General features: G+C 58.4%; 2 protein-coding genes across 2 annotated transcripts; both read right to left on the reverse strand.

The window, feature by feature from the left end:
- Positions 1-21: 21 nt before the first annotated feature.
- Positions 22-13,869, reverse strand: ETH_00016880 (uncharacterized protein; the record flags this gene model as incomplete). The annotated part of the gene is made up of 16 exons (XM_013374787.1): positions 22-328; positions 1,595-2,007; positions 2,486-3,475; positions 3,801-3,952; positions 4,050-6,416; positions 6,636-7,653; positions 7,825-7,929; positions 8,487-8,810; positions 8,995-9,255; positions 9,434-9,526; positions 9,931-10,080; positions 10,241-10,434; positions 10,720-11,573; positions 11,779-12,336; positions 12,619-13,269; positions 13,430-13,869. 16 exons carry the CDS (start codon positions 13,867-13,869, stop codon positions 22-24), a joined length of 8,877 nt encoding a protein of 2,958 aa, XP_013230241.1.
- Positions 13,870-14,807: 938 nt separating this feature from the next.
- ETH_00016885 (uncharacterized protein) lies at positions 14,808-15,364 on the reverse strand (the record flags this gene model as incomplete). Its single annotated transcript, XM_013374788.1, has 2 exons — positions 14,808-15,290; positions 15,350-15,364. 2 exons carry the CDS (start codon positions 15,362-15,364, stop codon positions 14,808-14,810), a joined length of 498 nt encoding a protein of 165 aa, XP_013230242.1.
- Positions 15,365-15,823: the final 459 nt, after the last annotated feature.

Below are 15,823 nucleotides of genomic sequence, written 5' to 3' on the forward strand. Positions count from 1 at the left end.
TTGCTGCTGCTGTTGCTGCTGCTATTTCTGCCGTCGTTGCTGCTGCTGCTGCTCGTGCTGCATCGCTTCTTCGCGCCCAGCTGTCACCACACCGCAACAGGTGCTGCTGCCGCTGCGCTGCCGCCACCGCCGTGCTGCTGCTGCTGCTGCTGCTGCTGTTGCTGCTGCGCTGCAGCTAAAAGAAATACCCGTGCGGCTTCTTGCGGCTGCAGCTGCTCCGCGGTGTCTGCGCAGCGCCGGGCTGCTGCTGCATGCCCGTCTGTCTGCTGCTGGGGGGTCTGGGAGACTTTTCGGGGCTTCACTTTCGGTGAAAAGCAGCAAAAAGAAACTAAAAATAAAACGAAAAGAAAAAAATCACAGAAAAAGGGCAAAATGAAGCATAAAGCAGCAGCGCAGCACCTGCGGCTGCAGCCGAGTTTGGGGTGTCACTGCAGCTGCTGCTGCTGGCGACGGCGAAAAGGAAATATTGGAGTGTACATACAGCTCGAGCAATTAAATTTAATTTTCATTTCATTTATTACTTTTTCTTTTCTTCACTTTCCTCTTCTGCTCGTTCTTAAGGGGCCCCTCAGCCCCAGCTGTCGCGGTGTAGAGCGGCGCCTCTGGCGGCAGCCCCCGCTGCTGCCTGCGCAGCCGCGGGCTCGTCTTTGGCTTTTTTCTCCCTTATTTTAATTGATAATTAATTTAATTAAAAGAATTTCCGCAAAAAGAAATAAACTGACTCTCAATGGCGGCGGCTGGACCGCGCGAGCTGCTGCGCTGCGCGTACACCCGAAGACTCCTGCCTGGCTCCCGCCGCCTGCCTCCTGTTGCTGTCTTCCCGCAGTGTTTGCAAAATAAAAACTAATTAGACTTTTTAATTTAGTCAATATCAGCTGCCACTGGGGCCCGGAGAAGCCTGCTGCGCTGCAGCGCTCGCTGCTGCTGCTGCCTGCCAGCCGCTGCAGCACCAGCAGCAGCAGCCAAAAACTAAGTAAAGAAGCGGCACTGAAGGGGCCACGAGAGCCGCAAAATACAGCGAAAGATGCTGAAGGAAGAAAAGAACAAAGGAGCGGGAAAAGCGGGAAAGAGACGCAGCAACGACACCCAACCAAAGCTGCTGCAGCAGTTGCTGCAGCAGCTGCTGCAGCAGCAGCTGCTGCAGTAGCTGCTGCTGCAGCGCTATGCAGCAAACCCAGGGTGATGACTACTACGCTTTCGCGTGAAGTCGTGCGGCCACAGCGCTGCAGCAGCACTGCAGCAGAATTGCACCGCTGCAGCAGGGCTGCAGCAGAACTGCACCGCTGCAGCAGCACTGCAGCAGAAATGTGGCGCTGCAGCAGCACTGCAGCGCTGCAGCAGCTATTAATCTGGAAGCAGAGAGGAAAATAAATAAAAATAAAATTAAATTAAAATAAATAAAAAAACAAATATCTTTGGAAAATAAATTGCAAAAAAGCAGCAATAAAAAAACTGAAGAGCAGTTTTCGCGCTGCTGCCCCAGGCGCAGAGACGCGGCTAAAGTTCAGTCGGAAAACAAATAATGCAACTCATGCAATTAAAAGCTGCTGCTGCTGCTGCTGCTGCAGCTGCTGCTGCTGCCCAAGAGGCTCACAGAGAAGCGCAGAGGCGGCAGCGCAGTGCTGCAGTCAGACAGGCAGTGTGGTACAAGTGGCTGCATGCAAAGGCAGCAATTGACCAGTTGTTGCTGCTGCTGCTGCTGCTGAGGGTCCCACTTGCGGTGCTGCTGCTGCTGGCGGGCGCGCCTGCGCCGCTGCTGCTGCTGCTGCGCACAGCAGCAGCAGCAGCAGCGGCAGTGGGGGGCGGCAGCAGCAAAGGGCCCCCGCAGCAGCAGCAAAGCGCAGCCTGCTGCCTCCTGCCTTCTTTGCTGCCAGAAAGAGACACAGCAAGACCCCCCAGCCTCCGCTCTGCCAGCAGCCGCAGCAGCAAACTGCTGTCAGCTGCTGCTGCAGCACAAACTGTAGACAGCAGCGAACGTTCCCCCTCCAGCACTGACAAAAGCTCGACCTTCACAAAAACCAGCAGCAGCAGCAGCAGCAGCAGCAGCAGCGGCAGCAGCATACAAATGGGTAGGATGCCCACCTTGTGGAGAGCCACATTAGCAGACAGCTACGGTAGCAGCAGCAGCAGCAGCAGCAGCACTGGAAGGAGTAGCAGCAGCAACAGTAGAAACAGCAGCAGCAGCAACAGCTGCAGCAGCAGCAGCTGCAGCAACAGCAGCTGGTGAAGGGGCAGCAGCAAGCAATCACAGAATGAAAAGAGAAATAAAAACAAAGACACAGGAGATAAACTGAGAGACAATAATGAGAGACAAATAGAATAAAGCAGCAGAGAGCAGCAGCAGCAGCAGCAGCAGCAAGCAAAACGAGGCAGCAACAACAGAAGCAGCACTAGAGGCAGCGGCACAGGAGCAACACACTGAAAACAACAGCAGCAGCAAACAGGCAGCAACAGCAAAGAAGCAGCAGCAGCAGCAGCAGCATACGAGAGCAGGCTTTAGAACAGCAACGTGCGACTGCGGCAGCTGCTGGCACAGCTCGCCCATGACTGCAGCAGCAGCAGCAGCTTCTGTGGGGTAGCAAGCCTGCTTCTCTAGGCCCGTCAGGCTGCTGCTGCTGCTGCTGCTGCTGCTGGTTGTGCAGCTTCTGTAGCACCGCAGCACAGCAGCAAGCACCTCGCCCAGAAGCACTGTAAACAGCGTGCAGCGCAGCGGCTGCTGTTGCCTCCCAGCAGGAGCAGCAGCAGCAGCAGCAGCAACGGGACCCTCAACGGCAGCAGCAGCAGCGGCACCAGCAGCAGCTCCTTCTCCCAAGTCGCCGACGGCAAGCAGCCGCTTCTCCAGTTGGTTGCTCTCCCGTTGCTGCTGCTGCTGCTGCTGCTGCTGTTTGTCCTGCTGCTGCTGCTGCTGCTTGTTTTCCTGCTGCTGCTGCTGCTTGTTCTGCTGCTGCTGCTGCCGTTTGTCCTGCTGCTGCTGCTGCTGCTGCTGCAGCAAGTGCTGCGTCATTGGGTTTGCTTCGTAGATCTGCACAGTGAGCAGCGCCATGCTGCGCCAAAGCTGCTGCTGCCTGCGGGGGGTGATGAAGTGGCTGCTGCTGCAGCAAACGCGTTTTGCTGCTTCTACAGCACGGAAGACATTTGCTAGTTCTTTGCACTCCGCCCACCAGCTCTCCCCCGTTGCTGCTGCTGCTGCTGCTCCCGCAGCAGCAGCAGCAGCAGGCGCCGCTGTTGCTGGAGCTGCCTGCAGTGCACCGGGCTGCAACAGCGTGCGGTAAGCCGTGCCCCCCTCAGCAGCAGCAGCAGCAGCAGCAGCAGCAGCAGCAAACTGTGCTGCAGGAGGCCCAAAGCTGCTGCAGCCGGCCAGCCGTCTGCGCAGACACCGCAGCACCGGCCCCAGTGTATATACACTCGAATTAAACTGCAGCGAAATGCTTTCCAGCGCCTCCCGAAATGAAGACTCCAGCAGCTGCAGCGTCCCCTGCAGCAGCAGCAGCAGCAACAGCAGCAGCAGGACAGGCACAACGATAAAGGTGGTTTGGAGCGAATCGGCAACGCTGCGGCTTAAGAATCGACAAAGCCAGCCACGGACTGTGCCCCCTTCTGCTGCAGCAGCAGCAGCAGCTGCTGCTGCTGCTGCTCAGCGGCAAGCAGCTGTTGCAGCAACCTTTCCTGTGGGCCCCTCGCACTGGCAACAGCAGCAGCAAACCTGCAGCACCACCGCCGTGGGCAGACCGCAGCAGCAGCAACGCCACAGCAGCAGCAGCAACGCCACACCAGCAGCAGCAGCAGCAGCAGCAGCAGACCTCAACAGCGCCGCTGCGCTCTAGGAGTGCAGCAGTAACATCCATTGCTTTGTGCTGCGTTGAGACCAGCAGCAAAGACTCCAGCAGGTCTGGGGGCAGCTGCTCCTCTGCTGGCAGCAGCTGCTGCAGCACTGCTGCAGCACGAGACGGATCTGCCCCGCACAGCAGCGAGAAATACCTGCAGCAGCAGCAGCAGCAGCGGCAGCAACAGCACCAAAGCAGCAATAACCGAGGAGCAGCAAACTGCACTTGGGGCTGCTGCTGTTGCTGCCTCTATAAACTTCGTAAGTGCTGCCTCTGGTATAGGTTGTGCTGCTGCTGCTGCTGCTACTGCTGCTGCTGTTGCTGCTGCTGCTTGCCTTGGCAGTTCAGCATGGAGAAACTCCGTGTAGCTTTGCTGCGAGGAGAAGTACCGTGAGAAGCTGCTGCTGCTGCTGCTGCTGCTGCTGTTTGGCTCCGACGGCAGCAGCAGCTTGTCCAGCAGCTGCAGCTGCAGCGCAAGGCTCCCATCTAGAAGCCTGAGAAGCGTAGACGCGTATTCCTGCTGCTGCTGCTGCGGCTGCTGCTGCTGCTGCTGCTCTGTCTGCGCGTTTTGGGCCCCCGCCTCCAGCAGCAAACTCAAAAGGGCCCCTGTCCGTTCTGTGTCTCTCGACAGCAGCAGCGGCAGCAAACGGCAGACAGCCTTGGCAAAAGCAGAAAGGTCCAGCAGCTGCAGCCGCCAGTAGTCCCACAGCCTGCTGCTGCTGCTGCTGCTGCTGCTGGTGTGGTGCTGGACTTCCGCTGCTGCTGGGAAGACACCCGCTGCAGCAGCGTCAGCAGCAGCAGCAGCAGCAGCAGCAGCAGAGCTGCTGCCGCCCAACAAAGTCTTTACTTCATCAAAGACATCTGCTGGGCCCCCGGGGAGCCAAGACAGCGACAGGCTTGGAGACGCGCAGCAAAGCTCCACCGTTTGTTGCTGTTGCTGCTGCTGCTGCTGCTGCTGCTGCTGCTGCTGTTGCTGCTGTTGCTGCTGCTGCTGGTGCTGCTGTTCTTGCGGTTGGTGCTGCTGCTGCGGTTGCTGTTGCTGCTGCGGTTGCTGCTGCTGCTGCTGCTGCTGCTGACTATGGGAAAGGAGGCAGCAGCCAAGGAAGTCGTCGTAGGCCCGCGACACTTCGAACAGACGTGCTGCTGCAGCATGGAAGCCTTTTGCTGCCAGCAGCTGCTGCTGCTGCTCCAGGGGAGCCACAGCGCTGCGCACGCGCTGCAGCAGCGCGTATTTGTCTGCTGTTGGTGTTGCTGCTGCTGCTGCTGCAACATTTTCAACGAGGCGAATCAGTAAGGCCTCTCTCTGCTGATCAGTCCAGCAGCAATCCATGCTGCTGGTGCTGCTGCTGCCTTCTGTTTCAGAAGCGCCTGCTGCTGCCTCCTGCAGCAGCAGCCGCTCAAGGTCCTCCTCAAGCTCTACACTCCAGCTGGAGCTGCTGCCACCGCTGCTGCTGCTGCTGCTGCTGCTGCAGGCTCGCAGCAGCACCAGACTGCAAGGCCTCCCGCGAATGAGAAAGAGAGACAGCTGCTGCAGCAGCAAGGCGTCGCTTACTATTTGCTGCTGCGTGCGAGCAGCAGCAACAGCGAGCAGCTGCCACAGGCCCGCATGCAGCCGCTGCATGTGTTGCTGCTGCTGCAGCAGCAGACTCTTTAAGGCCCACAGAGGGCCTTTAAAGGCATCAGCGCTACTTGCTGCTGCCGCTGCTGCTGCTGCTGCCGCTGCTGAGACTTTGTCTGCTGCAGCGCGGTGGACTGCGTGCTGCTGCTGCAGCGACAGGATTGTGTCTGCGACACCTGGCAGCAGCACCTGCAGCAGACATGCCTCGTAAGAGCTGCTGTTTGCTGCTGCGGGTGATAAGTCCATCGGTGGGTCTTGCTGCTGCTGCAGCATTGTTGCTGCAGCCTGCTGCTGCTGCTCCAGCGCAGCAGCAACGTAATGCTGCAGCGCAACCCGCGGTAGCGGCAGCAGCAGCAGGTCGCTCAGCAGCGCCAGGCTGTTGCTGCTAGATAGCAGCAGCAGCCGCTCCAGTACGGCAGGGGGGTCTCGGGGTTGGAAGAGCTGCTGTTGCTGCTTTTGCTGCTGCTGCTGCTGCTGATCTAGCTGGTCCTGGCTTCTGTGCTGCCCAAAAGGCACCAGTAGGGGCGCAGCAGCAGCAGCAGAAGTTGCCGCTGCTGCTGCTCCTTTCCTCCTAAAAATATAATCTACAACGCGCTGCAGCTCGTGAATGTGCTCCGCTGCGAACTCGGTCTTTGCTTCTGCAGCTGCTGCTGCAGCTGCTGCTGCTTCATGCAGCGGGAAGGCCTTGTCCTGCCACAGGCACTGCAAATGGCCCAAGACCAGCTGCTGCAGCAGCAGCAGCTGCCAGTCTGCCTCGCCTACGAACACAGGCAGCGCCTTAAGCGCGTCAGCAGCAACAGCAGCAGCAGCAGCTGCTGCTGCTGCGGGAGTGGGCTCCCCTTCTGCTGCTGCTGCTGCTGCTGCTGCTTCTAGCGGAGGGCACAGGAACTGCCGCATTTGCTGCTGCAGCACGCGGTGTATGCGCAGTTGCTCGCCCAGCAGCCACTCTATGGGGGCAATAGCATCAGCAAAACCTAAGGAGAGAAAAGCAGCATGCAGTTGCTGCTGCTGCTGCTGCTGCTACTGCTGCTGCTCCTACTGCTGCTGCTGCTGCTGCTACTGCTGCTTCTGTTGCTATGCGCACTGACACGGCACTATGGCAAGTTCTGCTGCCGCAGTTGCTGCTACGGCTGCTGCTGCTGCTGTTGCTGCTACTGCTGCTGCTGCTGCTGCTGCTGCTGCCGTTAGCTCACCTCGATACAGCAGGGTCGTTGCTGCTGTCCACAGACGATGTGCGCAGGCGACACGGGCCATGGAGTGTATATCCAGCTGCTCTTGCTGCTGCTGCTGCTGCTGCTGCTGCTGCTGGATTAGATAGATGAGCACTGACTCTATCAGGCGTCGTGTGCGCTGCAGCTGTGCGATGCCCTCTGTTGCAGCTTTGCTGCTGCTATCACTGCTGCTGCTTCTGCTGCTGCTGCTGCTGTATTCCTTAGGCGCTTTCCCTTTCGCCGATGCCTCTCTTACTGAAGTTTTAAGCAGAAAGAAGCCAGAGAAGTTGGTGTCCTTTTCTTGTGCTTCTGTTGCTGCAGTTGCTGCTTCTGCTGCTGCTGCTGCTGTTGCTGCTTGTGGCTGCTGCAGCCATGCAATTAACGCGGCCTCGTCAACTGCATCGTGTCCCAGAAAAGCAGCAGCAGCAGCAGCAGCAGTCTGTGCCCTTGGCGTCTGTTGCCCTTGAGGGAATGCTGCTGCTGCTGCTGCCTCAAGCTGGGCTTCCAGGTAGGCTAGCAGCCGCAGCAGCAAACTGTTAGGCACGCTAGCAGCAGGAAGCTGCTGCAGCAGCAAATGGCGACTCGTTAAGGCAAACAGTACAGCAGCACATTTTTCTGCTGCAGCTGCTCTCAGCTGCCGCTGCAGCATCGCCTCTTTGCCGCTGCCCGCGCTGAGCTGATGCTGCTGCTGCTGCTGCTGCTGTTGTTCCAGAAGCCACTGCAGCAGCAACGGAGGCAGCAATCCTGGAATCTGCAGCAGGTCGCACATCTCGAAGCAGCACGAAAAAGCTCTTGCTGCGGCCAGCCCCACAGCAACCAGGGGCTGCTGCTGCTGCTCTTGCTGCTGCTGTTGCTGCTGCTCGTTTTGCTCAAGCTGCATCCTGCTGCTGTTGTCAGCTGCAGTTGCACCAGCAGCAAGCAGCGGGGGACAGACTGTCTCCGAGAAGCGCTGGCGAGCGGCTGCACTTGAGGGAACAGAGAGGAGGGGAGGGACTGATCCCTGCAGCAGCAGCAGCAGCAGCAGCAAATAAACATTTAAGGCCGACAGACCAGAAGAAGCATCAGTCGTCTGCAGCACCAGGAGCAACAGCTGAAGTCCCGCCAGGGGCCCATAGCACAGGCCCTCGCACCGGCAGCAGCAGCAACAGCAGCAGCAGCAGCAGCAACTCACATTGAGTGCAGCAGCAGCAACCGCTAATGGCAAATCCACTCGACCTTTTCTAAATGCTGCTGCAACGACAAATAAGGGACAGTGAAGCTCCAGAACTAGGAGGCCCTGAGCCAGACAGCAGCAGCAGCAGAGCAGCAAATGAAAATATAAAGCACCAGCAGCAGCAATAATAGCAGGAGCAGCAACAGCAGCAACAGTGCTGCTGTTGCAGCAGCAACAGCGGCACGCAGCACTTAGCAACGCAAAAAAAGTAGACAGAAACGAAGAAGACAGACTGACTAAACTCAAGTGCTGCAGCAGTGATCAACGGACAGCAGCAGCAACAGCAGCAGCAGCAAAAGCAGCAGCAGCAGCACAGAGGCCGACGTGATGAAAAAGCAGCTCGGGCTCTAGTGGCAGTAAAGGGGGACAGACGCAGCAGCAGAAAAGCGCAGCAAATGAAACCCTTAGCAGCAGCTCAAGGCAAGCAGCAGCAGCAGCAACTGTAGCAGCTACGGCGGCAGCAACTGCAGCGGCAGAAGCATTCAAAAGCCAACGAGCAGCAAAAGCGATGGACAAAAAGCAGCAGCAGCAAGACAGCAACGACAGTATCAGCAGCAGCAACAGCAGCAGCACGCTGCAGCAGCTGTTGCTGCTGCTGCTGCAGCAGCAGCAAGACTTACCTCTAGTCCCGCTACTGTCAGCTGGAAAGCGCCGATGCAGCCCGCAGCAGCAGCAGCACAAAGGCATGCGGAGCAGCTGCTGCAGCAGGGCTGATGCAGCGCGTGCTGCTGCTGCTGCTGCAGCTGCTGCTGTGTGTACCGCCCCTGCTGCTGCAGCAGCTGCTGCTGCTGCTGCTGCTGCTGTGCACACATTTCCCGCAGGTAATTGAACTCCTCTTGCCCGCATGCAGCAGCTAAAGACACCTGAGTTGCTGCCAGGGCTCCCGCATAGCTGAGGGCCACTAGTGGGAGGGCCCCAGCGCCCCCAGAGGCGGCGCCATATGCCTGCAGCAGCAGCAGCAGCAGCAGCAGCAGCGGGTTAAGTAAGAGCAGCAGCAACAGCAGCAGAAGCAGCGGCAGAAGCCCGCCGCAACGGCGAAAGACCGAGGCAGAAGCAAATGCAGCGGTTTCACTGCGCCCCGTGAAGATGCTGCAGCAGCAGCAGCACACCAAAGCAGCACCAACCCACAGCAGCAGCAACAGCAGAAGAATTTTCGCATGCCTGTTGCTGTTGCTGCTGCTGCTGCTGCTTCTGCACGATAATCGAGGTGTCTGAGAAGCTGTAGTAGAGCGGTCGCACATGTCCCACATCCAGGTGCTGCAACAGCACCAGCTGCAGCTGTTGCTGCTGCTGTTGCTGCTGCTGCTGCTGCTCCACTAATTGGTAAAGAGTCACTACAGAAGAGGAGTGCAGCACGCAAATGACAGAGTCCCCCAGGGCCTCCACTGCCTGCGGAGCAGCAGCAACAGCAGCCTGAGACAGCCACCTATTTGCTGCTGTTGCTACTTCTGGTGTTGTTGCTGTTGCTGCTGCTGCTGTCGTTGCTGATGCTGCTGCTGCTGCACCGGCTGCCACAGCCACTGCTGCTACTGCTGCTGCTGCTGCTACTGCTGTTGCTGCTTCTTACTTGCGCTGCAGCACAGAGGCCAAACGAGGGAGAAAGGCGCGTCACGCTGCTGCCGTCGAGCTGCAGCAGCAGCAGCAAAGGGCCTGCAGCAACCTGCAGCAGCAAAGCAAGCAGGACAAATTATGCAAAAGCCTTAAGCTAAAGAAGACAGAATCAAAAGGAAGCAACTGGCACAAATGAGGGAAGCAAAAAAGCACCAAATAGCGCAAGAAGCGGCAGCAGCAGCAGCAGCAGCAGCAGCAGAACTGCTCTTGCTGCCATTGTCTTTGCTGCTGCTGCTGACGCCGCTGCAGATTTTACACTCAAAGCAGCTGCTGAAGCAGCCGCACTATGTGCTATAGCAGCTTCCGTCCTTGCTGCTGCTGCTGATGTAGCTGTTACTGCTGCCTTTGTTGTTGCCTCCGTTGTTGCCGCCTTTCCTGCTGCTGCTGCTGCTGCGGCAGCTGCTGCTGCTACGCGGCCCAGGCACGAGGTGTCAATACACCTCAGACACTCACTGCCAGTACAGGAGAAGAGAAAAGGCGGCGGCTTTTGTCGCTGCTGGCCATCCAGCAGATGCAGGGGAAGTTCTGCAGCACCTGCGGCTGCAGCTGCTGCTGCTGCTGCACCAGCCGCTGCTGCTGCTGCTGCTGCTGCTGCTCGCTCAGCTGCAGTCGACAAACACAGGACAGGAGCACACAAGCAGCAGCAAGCGGCGACGTGGCTGCGTCCCTTCGTGCTGCGGGCTTCTCCTGCTGCTACAGTAGTTGCTGCTGCTGCTGCTGTTGCTGCTGCGGTTCACACTGAAGCAGCTGCAGCAGGCCCTACGTCGAGGTGATAAGCCAGGCTCGCGCTGCTGTCGACAGTCAGAACGACCACGGCGCTGCTGCAGGCGACTGCAGCAATGTGCGGCTGCTGCTGCTGCTGCTGCTGCTGCTGCTGCTGGAGCACCTCAGGTGCTGCGAAGCAGCACACTGGTGACGCGGGAAGCACTGGCATGGGCCGAACGTCAAGGAGGGCGCCTGCAGCAGCAGCATGCGCACAGGCTACGGGTGAAGCAGCAGCAGCAGCAGCAGCAGCACGCGAACAGCTGCAATGGTGCAGCAGTAACAGCGCAGCAGCAACAGAAGCACCTGGCGCGACGGCGATGCAATGGCGCCCTAATATGCGAAGGCAGCAGCAACAGCAGCAACAGCGGCAGCTGCTGTAAGGTAAAGAGAAGCTGTAGCAACAGCAGCAGCAGCATTAAGGCAGAGGCAGCAGCACTAGCGACAACGGCAGCAGCAGCAGCAGCAGCAAGAGCGTACCCAAGGAGGGTATTCCCGTAGCCAGCAGGCGCTCTTCTGTGCTGTAATTTAGCAGCCGGCGGTGCAGCAGCAGCAGCAGCAAAGTGCCCGTCTCATCTACCGCGAGAGCAGCAGCAACACACCCTCGAGACCCCAGGCTGCGTCCGTTGCTGCTACTGCTGCTGCCGATGCTGCTGCTGCTGCGAAGCAACGATGAGACACTGCTGCTGCCCTCAAGAAATCGCACAGAACAGAGGTGGCTGCGCTGCTGCTGCTGCTGCTGCTGCTGCTGCTGTCTCGAAGCATCCCCTCCAGAAGGTGTTGCAGCAGCCCGCGATCGGGCAAGACACAGCAGCTCTACCGAGAACTGTTTATTCTGCTGCTGCTGCTGCTGCTGCTGCTGCTGCTCTCGTTCTTCACCCTGCTGCTGCTGCTGCTGCTGCTGCGCATCTGTTTGCTGCGGAGTGCTGGCCGGCGGCGCAGCAACAGCAACCCAGGCTATGAGGCCGCTCTTGTAGCTCAGCAGCAGCAGACTGCCGTCGCTGCTGCATGCAGCAGCAGCAACAGCACCTGCTGCTTCGTTTGGGGCTGGGAATGCACAAGTGCTGCTGAGGCTGCAGCACAGCAGACACCTTGAAGCAGCAAAGTTGCGGCTGAGGTCCGCTGCAGCAGCTGCGAGCGCGGGGCTGCCCTCCCCGGGTGCTGCTGTTGCTGCTGCTGCTGCTGCTGCTGCTGCTTCTCCGCTAAAGCGGCGAGACTCCAAACGAGACAAAACACAAACACCCCTTGAAGTCCCCACAGCCACCAAATCGTTGCTGCGGCAAACTGCTGTCACAATCCCCGCAGATTGCGTCACTTGCTGCAGCGCAGCAAACCTGCAACAGCAGCAGCAGCAGCAGCAGCGGCAGCAGCATGCACGGCGAGGCATACAGCCCAGCAGCGCAGCAGGTTCGAACTGAGACAATCAGAGCCGCTAGGCGCAGCAAATACAGAGGCTAACAGGGCCGTCAGCGTCAGCAGCAGCAGCAGCAGCTGCAGCAGCAGCAGCAGCAAGTGCTGCTGCTGCACAGCGGTACGTACCCCGAGCTGCAGGGAGATAGCAGCCCCCATGCTGGCTGCTGCCCTGCACTGACTGGCGCGGGACAGCCAGCAGCAGCAGCAGCAGCTGCTGCTGCTGCTGCTGGCTGCCCTGCTGCAGCAGGGATAACCTGCTGCTGCGCCGCCTTGGGGCCTGCGAGCGGCAGCGCGAGCTCAGCTGCTGCTGCCTGCAGAGGCTGCAGCGCTTCTTCGAGTGCTGCTGCTGCTGCTGGCGCTGCTGCAGGCTTTGCTGCTGCTGCAGCCTCCCACACAGCAGCAGCAACAGCAGCATTCCCGCGCCTTGCTGCTGCTGCTTTGCCCCAAATGGCCCGCCGGCGGAAGCAAAGAGCAGCAAAAAACTTCAAATTTTCGCCTGGCAGCAAATTGCTGCAGCAATCTGGCTCGCAACTGGCGTTTGCTGCTGGTGAGGCTGTGGGCTGCTGCTGCGCGCGCCTGCTGCTGCTGCTGCTGCTGCTGATGCTGCGGCTGCTGCTGCTGCTGCTGCTACCTGAGACTCGTTGGCGCTGTCCCTGGGCTTTTGCTGCTGAGTTCAGTAAACCCCTGCAGTGAAGCACACAGGAGCAGCAGCAGGAGCAGCAGCGAGCCGCTCCATAGCAGCAGCAGCAGCAGCAGCACTGAAACACCCAGCAGCACAAGCAGTAACAGCAGCAGCAGCAGCAGTAACAGCAGCAGCATATGCGATGGCAGCGGCTACTCGTACTGCAGCCACTCTTCATCTCCACTGCCTTCAGAGTCTTCCAACAGGGCCGTCAGCGTCAGCAGCAGCAGCAGCAGCTGCAGCAGCAGCAGCAGCAAGTGCTGCTGCTGCACAGCGGTACGTACCCCGAGCTGCAGGGAGATAGCAGCCCCCATGCTGGCTGCTGCCCTGCACTGACTGGCGCGGGACAGCCAGCAGCAGCAGCAGCAGCTGCTGCTGCTGCTGCTGGCTGCCCTGCTGCAGCAGGGATAACCTGCTGCTGCGCCGCCTTGGGGCCTGCGAGCGGCAGCGCGAGCTCAGCTGCTGCTGCCTGCAGAGGCTGCAGCGCTTCTTCGAGTGCTGCTGCTGCTGCTGGCGCTGCTGCAGGCTTTGCTGCTGCTGCAGCCTCCCACACAGCAGCAGCAACAGCAGCATTCCCGCGCCTTGCTGCTGCTGCTTTGCCCCAAATGGCCCGCCGGCGGAAGCAAAGAGCAGCAAAAAACTTCAAATTTTCGCCTGGCAGCAAATTGCTGCAGCAATCTGGCTCGCAACTGGCGTTTGCTGCTGGTGAGGCTGTGGGCTGCTGCTGCGCGCGCCTGCTGCTGCTGCTGCTGCTGCTGATGCTGCGGCTGCTGCTGCTGCTGCTGGCTTCCTGAGCTCTCGCATCGCCGTGGGCGCTGGTCAAGACGCGGGGGCTTCGAGGCGTGCTGCTCTTGCTGCTGCTGCTGCTGCTGCTGCTGCTACCTGAGACTCGTTGGCGCTGTCCCTGGGCTTTTGCTGCTGAGTTCAGTAAACCCCTGCAGTGAAGCACACAGGAGCAGCAGCAGGAGCAGCAGCGAGCCGCTCCATAGCAGCAGCAGCAGCAGCAGCACTGAAACACCCAGCAGCACAAGCAGTAACAGCAGCAGCAGCAGCAGTAACAGCAGCAGCATATGCGATGGCAGCGGCTACTCGTACTGCAGCCACTCTTCATCTCCACTGCCTTCAGAGTCTTCCAGAGCTGCCAACCGAGCAGCAGCAGCAGCAGCAGCGGCAGCAGCAGCAGCAGCAGCAGGTTTGCCTGCAGCTCCAGGAGCTAGTGGGCCACGGCTGCGTAGGGACAGCCCATAGCCTCCGTCGTCAGAGCTGCTGCTGCTGCTGTCGCTGTCTAGGCATGCTGCAGCAAGGTTCAGTCTTCTTGCTGCTGCTGCTGTTGCTGCTGCTGCTGCTGTCGTTGCTGTTGCTGCTGTTGCAGCTGCTGCTGTTGCTGCAGGGGAGGTGTGCGCCTTTGTCGAGCTCGCTGTCGAAGAGGCGAGAATGCCATTGCTGCTGCTGCTGCTGCTGCTGCTGCTGTGCTCTGCCTGTAGTGGCCATGCGGTGGACGGCGCCTGCTGCTGCTGCTGCTGCTGCTGCTCCATTGGGCTGTGTCGGCAGCAGCCCCGGGAACCTTAGCGGCCGCGGTAGCAGCAGCAGAGTTCGTTGCTGCACATGCATGGGAAGAGGCGGAGTTTGCTGCTGCTCTTGTTGCTGCTGTCGGCAGTTCTGCTGCTGCTGCTGCTTGGCGGGTTGCTGCTGCTTCTTCCTTAAGGAGGATCGCCGCTGCAACTGCTCTAGTGCTGTCGCTGCTGCTGCTGCTGCTGCTGGTGCGAAGCGCAGCAACTTCTGTGCGGAGAACTCGTGGTCTTCTGGAAGCCTATACTCTAATGGCTGCTGAGTCGGCTGCAGCAGCAGCAGCAGCAACAGCAGCTGTGTGAGGGGCAGCAGCAGCTGCTGGTGTACAATCTTCTGCTACAGTTGATTGTGTTTTCTTTTCGTTTCTGCTTCCCGGCTGCTGTGGCTTGCAGGCGTGAGCCGACTGCTGCTGCTGCTGCTGCTAGAGCTGCTGCTGCTGCTGCTGCTGCGTCCTAGGGCTAGCGAAGAGCCTGTGTAGCGAGTCTTGCGGCGAATTAAGAACAAAGAAATGAGCAAAATAACAATATAAATCAGTTCTTGCTGCTGTTTGCATGCGGAGGCGGCTCGGGGCCCGTTGACTGAGTGAGCCTTCCGATGGCTGCGGGTGTCTTTTCTTCTTCTTTGTCTGCGTTTGAAATATTTGCGTCAAATTGGACAAAATTTTCAAGAAATAAAAGAATAAGAGCGCTCAATTGATGTATTTAACTCCAGAAACGGACGAACAAGCTCACTCAAGTGCACAATGCTGCTGCTGCTGCTGTTGCTGCTGCTGCTGCTGCTGCTCACGCTGCTTGTTAGGGCTGTGCTGCGGTTCCTGAAGCTGCTCATATTGTTTCCAGTGCTGCTGCCGCTGCGGCTGCTGCAGACCCTGCTGCAGCAGCTGCTGCTGCCGCAGCTGCTGCTGTTATCCGCGGCTACTGCTATCGTGCTGTTTTTGTTCTTGCTGCGCTACGGTATTTGCAGCTGCTGCTGTTGCAGCGCTGCGGGACTTGCAGCCGCTGCTGTTGCTGCTGCTGTGTGAGTTTCGCAGCTGCTGCTGCTGTGTGAGTTTCGCAGCTGCTGCTGTTGTTACTGCTGCTGCTGCTGCCAAGAGCATTATTGCTGCTCCGCCTATTGCTGCTGATTCACTGGGTATTAGTCTTGAAGCTGCCGCAGCACTTGCTGCTGCTGCTGCCGATACTTTTGCTGCTGCAACTGCAGAAGTCCTATCTGCAGAAGCTGCTCCTGCTGCAGGAATTGCTGCGGCTGCTGCTGCTGCTACTCTTGCTGTCACCGCGACTTTGTAGCCGCTTCGTTTGTCCTTGACTGATGCTGCAAAAGTATCTTTAGCTTCTGCTTCTGTACTCTGTTGCTGCTGCTGCTGCTGCTGCAACAGCAATGCTTCCTGCTGCGGCAGCAACAGCAGCAGCTGCTGCTGCTTTGGCTGGCTTTGGACTGCAGCCTTACACAGCGAACAGGCATGCACCAAGCTGCCGCTGTTTCTGCTGCCGCTGTTACTGCTGTAGCTGCTGCAGTTGCAGCGCAGTTGCAGCAGAAGCAGCTGCTGCTGCTGCAGCTCTGGCAGCAGCAGCTGCAGTTGCTGCTAAGATGTAGTCTTGCTTTTGCTGCAGAGAAGCTGCAGCTGGTCCCTCTGCTGCTTCTCTCTTTCGACTTGATTACTTTCGCCTGCTGCTGCTGCTGGTGCTGTTGCTGCTGCCTTCCACTATTGTTACTGCTGCTGCTGATTACTATTATTTACATTAATAGTAATGTTATTAGTTGTATTATTTATTATTACTATTGTTAATATATTTATAAATTACTATTATTTGTTGTCACTTTTATCATTATCATTACTATTATTATTATTTATTATTATCATTATTATTATTATATATTATTATTATTATTATTATTATTATTATTATTATTATTATTATT

This window comes from Eimeria tenella, genomic scaffold, assembly GCF_000499545.2.
Source record: "Eimeria tenella Houghton genomic scaffold, Eth_scaff23, whole genome shotgun sequence".
Classification (NCBI taxonomy): domain Eukaryota; phylum Apicomplexa; class Conoidasida; order Eucoccidiorida; family Eimeriidae; genus Eimeria; species Eimeria tenella.